We start from the raw sequence: 6000 nt of genomic DNA on the forward strand, positions 1-6000 counted from the left end.
CAGCACCACTGTGTATAAAGTACCAACAAGTCTCTTTATTAGCGTGTTACTTCCACACAAAAACAGCAACGTTTTTTGCTTTTAATCATGAAGCTTGAAATGTGCCAGCTGTTTTGGTAATTTATACATAATGGTGCGGTGCAATTTTTTGTATGGTTATCTGGACAAAACTAAACTTTCTAATATGCCTTTAAATCACACTTGATAGAAGATAATTTTATTATAATGCACGTTTTCGTTCAGCTTTGCTTGCAGGCACTTTTTACGATGTATGCATTAAAGTGCAGAATTGCGCACGCTTTTTACCACTGCTCATTTCTTGCCGTTTGCATTTAATCGGTAGTTGTATGGGTGAGGTGATTACACACTTTTGTTGGGTGGCACAGGAGTACGTGAAAAGTGAAAAGTATATACAGAAAATAAGGCACAGTAGCAGTGTGCTTAGAATTTGGTTTATTCATACTGTGCGCATTTCTTACAATTTCCCTTTAAATAGCGCTGTTATTGTATATGTTAAACTTTTATAAACTTATAATGTAACCTAAATACCCAACATTTATAGAAATACTCAAGTCAAAATAAAATTTTATGATTCAGAAAGAATATGCAGTTTTAAAGGGACATAATACTCATATGCTAAATCACTTGAAACTGATGCAGTATAACTGTAAAAAGCTGACAGGAAAATATCACCTGAGCATCTCTATTTAAAAAAGGAAGATATTTTACCTCACAATCTCCTCAACTCAGCAGAGTAAGTTCTGTGTAAAAAGTTATACTTCAGTTGCTGCCCAGCTGCAGGTTAAAAAAAAAAAAATGAAGAAATGAACAGCAGCCAATCAGCATCAGCAGTGCTGAGGTCATGAACTCTTTTACTGTGATCTCATGAGATTTGACTTAACTCTCGTGAGATTTCATTTAAATTTCCTTACACTGAATAGGGAAATAACATGAGTACACAAGTCTCATCCCTTCCTCTGTCCCGGGACAGACATACTAATATGCTGCTTAGAAGTCCTTTACAATGGGATGTGGCTACTGAGGAACTTTTGAGGTAAAATATCTTTCTTTTTTACATAGAGATGTTCAGGTGATATTTTCTAGCCAGCTTTTTACAGCCATGCTGCATCACTTTCAAGTGTTTAAACATTTGGGTATAATGGCCCTTTAAGTCCCGTTCCAATTTACTTCCACTATCAATTTTTGCACAGTCTTTTTATATTCACACTTTCTGGGTATCAAGCTCGTATACTAATCTGTGATTGGCTGATGTCTGTCACATGATACAGGGTCCGGAAAATGGGAGAGAAAATCTTTTTATTATGCACTTGTTAATGACGTAATTCTACAAACTATTTAGTGGTCGTTTAAGTATCTGTTATCCTTACTCTTGCTTTATTTATAGGCATATCCAGCATTTGAGTGAGATAAAAACTGACGTTGGGCGTGCACGAGGGTGGATTAGACTTTCTCTTGAAAAGAAGCTTCTGTCACAGCACCTTAAACAGCTTTTGACAAATCAAGCCCTCACCAAGTGAGTTTTTTTTTTATATTCATTTGCATTCACTATTTATCATGAAAGCAAAAGGAACAATGAGAACAGTTAACATTTTACAGTTAAAGTAACAGAAAAGATTGTAATGTTAAATGTACAACATAGTAGAATTAATTTTTATCCCTTTTCTTGTAAGTTAAAGGATCACTAAGTCTTTATTTAGTCAGTATGTGCACAATTAATAAAGGTAGTTGGATACGGACGTTTTCTAAAGCTAATCTTCAGTACATTTTTTGTAGCCCACTGTCTTGATAAAACAAAGGCTTTATGCATGTAATATAACGTCATTTGGATGAAGAAGCCGACAACGCCGTTCATTTTAGTGTAGTGAGATCCCACAGTGGGCGAAGCCGCCAACGCTTTTATCCAGTGCAGGAGTGAGCTACAGTAAAGTGGAGGGCACTATCAATCAGGTTGTTATTTGCCAACAACCAGTGACGCAGTTTAAAAAAACAAAACAGGGATTGGCAGGAGAGCACTAAAGAGGGAACCAGGTGGCATTTTGGAGAATAAAATGCATTAAAGATTTGCTTTATAAAAGCTGACTATCTGTATTAATTGTACAAATACTGCACAATGATGTAAAATTAAAACATCTATAGTTGCTTTCATTGTGGGTTTTCTACTTCCAAGAACTCACAGTGCACACAACAAACCTCATAAGGCTGACCCTGCCACATTTTAGTTTTTCAGTTCTCCTCTTATCTCGGCTGAAGCCAATTAAGGGCAAAGTATATTTTGCTAACATAATGATAATGGCTAGCATTGTCTGCTTTAGGGCAAGTCCAGATTAGCTCCTTCAAATAAGGCAAATGGCGGGTGGAATTTAGCTATTGAAAAACAGTTGCAGCAAACAAGTTAAAGCGTTAAAAAAAAAAAATGTTTACACTTGCCTAATAAGTTAATTTATGGTGTTGAGAGCAAACACCATCTTGTGATACAAGGTGTTTATTGTCCCTTTAATAGCATTTCTTGTATCTGACAAAAAGTATAAAAATGGTCAATCTAGAATTAATATAAACTCTCACTTTCTGGAAACTGTGTAAAGGACGACATGTTGGATACTATAACAAGAAAAATCACCAGAACTGGAAAGTTGCAAGGAACACATAGTAACCGTAAAACTGAGGCAAAAGTGACTAAAGGAATATAAAACTATTTGTTGTAATAAAAAGTAGATTATACTTAATAGGAATAATTTGAATAGGATTTGAAATTTAATTTTTTTAACTTCGTGTGCCTTTTGTATTAATTCCTGTCCCTGCCCCATGAGGGGGCTGTGGTCTCTAAATGAGATTTTCTACATGCTTATTTAGCAAGAGAACTTGATTTCTGGCTTTTTTACACAATTCGTTTCTTTTTATGTTTTCTTTTGAGTTAACTTTTTTTAACTTAAGGCGCACGGTTTGATATCTTTTTAAAAGAAGCAGTGGTCAGATGTTTACTGCAATGAATCTCAGTAGCAAAGGATAATGAAAAAACGTCTGCAAGATTGTGCTTTGCTGCCCTCTAGGGGTTAAAGCTCTGGGAAATTTTCAGGAAAGTTATCAAATGACAGTTTGTAGAGTAGATACAAGTTGGTGCTCTGTATAATACCGGAATTAAATCAATCGCTGATGGTTCTTATTTCTCTAATGGAACAAAAAAACACCTTTGTAAATAAGACAACTTTATCTTCTTTTTTTTTTATTGAGTTTTGTATGTTACAGGTTAATAAACATAAAACATTTAATAAATAGCAAATAGGTTTTGTCGGCTTTTCAGTTATTAGAACAAACTCGTATATAGTTTCTCTTTACACCTCATCGATAAGTTCTCGTATGTCCATCAGGAAGGTCTCTAATGTTCTTAGTTCATGCAGACATTTTGTTATAAGAATAAAATTGTGTTTTACATAGTCTATCACAGTGTTCAGGTGTCAGGACTGTTGGTGGTGGCGGGGGGGGGGGGTGGTGATGTGGGTTTAGGTAGTTGTATTTGGTTGTCTCCCAATAAAATGTAATATCTAGAAATGTTTTGAGTTTTTGGGTTTTAAAGTATCCATACTCTTCAAGGATTAGTGTCATTCATATGAGAGATCCTTCTGTTATTGAAGGGGCTGCTGGGTTTTTCCAATGTCTTGCTATCAGGATCTTTGCTGAATGAAGAGTGCGTCGACGGAGTTGGCATATTTTTTGTGGGAGTGAGTTTAGTATTGCTATGGTGGGAGTTCAAATAAATGTAGGGCTGAACAAGTTTTGTAAGAAGGATTCTAGGGATTTCCAAAAATGACTAAGAATAGGTCATGCCCGCCACATGTGAAGCATTGTTCCTTTTAAGCCACATCCTCTTCAACATTTGTCGTATGAGGTGGGATATATGCTCTTTCAATGTGATGGGGTCACACCTTTAGCTTTTTATTGCATTGTTTAGCAGTGTCACCTCTGATGAGGCCAGTTGGACAGATGTGACAGGAAATAATCTATGCTTGTGTGATGCACTTTATATTAGCTATCCATATCTTTTGCAAACTATAAATTCTCACATACACCAATTTATTTTATTTAAATGTGTTTGTGTGTTGCTTGTGTCTTTGTGCGGTACCTTGCATTTTAACATTAGTATAGTTATAGATCTAATTTTCTGTACTTCCACGCCAATCGTCTAAATGCTTTATTTTCAGAAAGCTGTACAAGCGCTATGCATTCCTGCGGTGTGAGGAAGAGAAAGAGCAGTTCCTATATCATCTCCTTTCACTGAATGCTGTTGATTATTTCTGTTTCACAAGTGTCTTCACAACCATCAGTAAGTCTGATTCTATCTTAATTCATTCAATAAAGAGAATGTATTGTTTAGTGGGTGGGGCCTGTACTTTGCAAATGTAGTCAAGAAAATATCCACAGTTGTCTAGGATGACCATCACACACAAATGCCTCTGTATATGTATACAGATAGACAGACAGACATATCTGAAAAAAATTTAGACCACTGTAATATCAGTTTCTCTGGTTTTACTATTTATAGCTATGTGTTTGAGTAAAATTATCATTTTTGTGTTTTACTATAAACTACTAATATTTTTTTCCCAAATTCCAAAGAAAATGACAAATGATCAAAATAACAAAAAAGATGCCGAGTTTTCAGACCTCGAATATTGCAAAGAAAACAAGTTCATATTCATTTTTAAACACAATACTAATGTTTTAACTCAGCGAGAGTTCAGAAATCAGTATTTGGTGGAATAACCCTGATTTTCAATCATCATGTGTCTTGGCTGCTCTCCACCAGTCTTTCACATTGCTGTTGGGTGACTTTATGCCACTTCTGGCACACAAATTCAAGCAGCTCAGCTTTGTTTCATGGCTTGTGAGCACCCATCAACCTCTTCACCACTTTCCAGAGGTTTTCAATGGGGTTCAGGCCAGAAGATTGGACTGGCCATGACAGGGTCATGATCTGGTGGTCCTCCATCCACACCTTGATTGGCCTGGCTGTGTGGCATGGAGAATTGTACTGCTGGAAAAAATGATCCTCAGAGCTGGGGAACATCGTCAGAGCGGAAGGAAGCACGTTTTCTTCCAGGATAACAATGTACGTGGCTTGATTTATGTGTCCGAGAGAGTGGTGCGTCCTAAGGAAAAGAACCAATGTGTTATCCCTTTAGGAAAAGGACAAGGCGAGCAGGAAGAAGAAACAAGAAAATCCACAAGGAACAAAAGAGACACTAACTGTTCTTAATTTATCAAATTTTGAGCTGACGGAAGATCATGTTTCACTATTAACTAAGGGTTTAGGTTTTGCCCCCACTAACACTTTTTCAGCATTTAGAACCCTTTTAGACGTAAATATATTTGTCAGGAAATTGACCCTGAAACGTTTTTCTTTTGCAAGATGTACCGAGTCCACGGTTTCATCCTTACTTGTGGGATATTATCCTTCCTAACAGGAAAGAGAGCACCCACAGCAGAGCTGTCTATATAGCTCCCCCCTTAACTCCACCCACCAGTCATTCTCTTTGCCAGCTCTAAGCAGGAAGGGTAAAGTGAAAGAGGTGATAAACTGTTAGTTTTTATTTTTGGGAGAAAGGTTTTGCAAGCAGTGGTGCCTTCCGTTTAGGTTCCTGTCTTGTCCCTCCCTTCATCCGTGTCCTAAAGCTTTGGTATTGGTATCCCACAAGTAAGGATGAAACCGTGGACTCGGTACATCTTGCAAAAGAAAACAAAATTTATGCTTATCTGATAAATTTCTTTCTTTTGCGATGTACCGAGTCCACGGCCCGCCCTGTCTATTCAAGACAGACAGTATTTTTTGTTGAAAACTTCAGTCACCTCTGCACCTTATAGTTTCTCCTTTTTCTTCCTTGGCCTTCGGTCGAATGACTGGGGGGATGGAGTTAAGGGGGGAGCTATATAGACAGCTCTGCTGTGGGTGCTCTCTTTGCCACTTCCTGTTAGGAAGGATAATAT

At 37.0% G+C, this 6000-nt stretch overlaps 1 protein-coding gene across 3 annotated transcripts in view; it reads left to right on the forward strand.

Moving 5' to 3' along the window:
• DENND5B (DENN domain containing 5B) overlaps positions 1-6000 on the forward strand; it is a 254424-nt gene that overhangs the window by 156878 nt on the left and 91546 nt on the right. For all 3 annotated transcript variants that reach the window (XM_053719025.1, XM_053719026.1, XM_053719027.1), the window contains 2 exons: positions 1406-1534; positions 4218-4339. In XM_053719025.1, the coding sequence (XP_053575000.1) occupies positions 1406-1534; positions 4218-4339 (251 nt within the window). The remainder of the gene's footprint in view (positions 1-1405; positions 1535-4217; positions 4340-6000) is intronic.

Source organism: Bombina bombina, chromosome 6 (assembly GCF_027579735.1).
Source record: "Bombina bombina isolate aBomBom1 chromosome 6, aBomBom1.pri, whole genome shotgun sequence".
Taxonomy (NCBI): domain Eukaryota; kingdom Metazoa; phylum Chordata; class Amphibia; order Anura; family Bombinatoridae; genus Bombina; species Bombina bombina.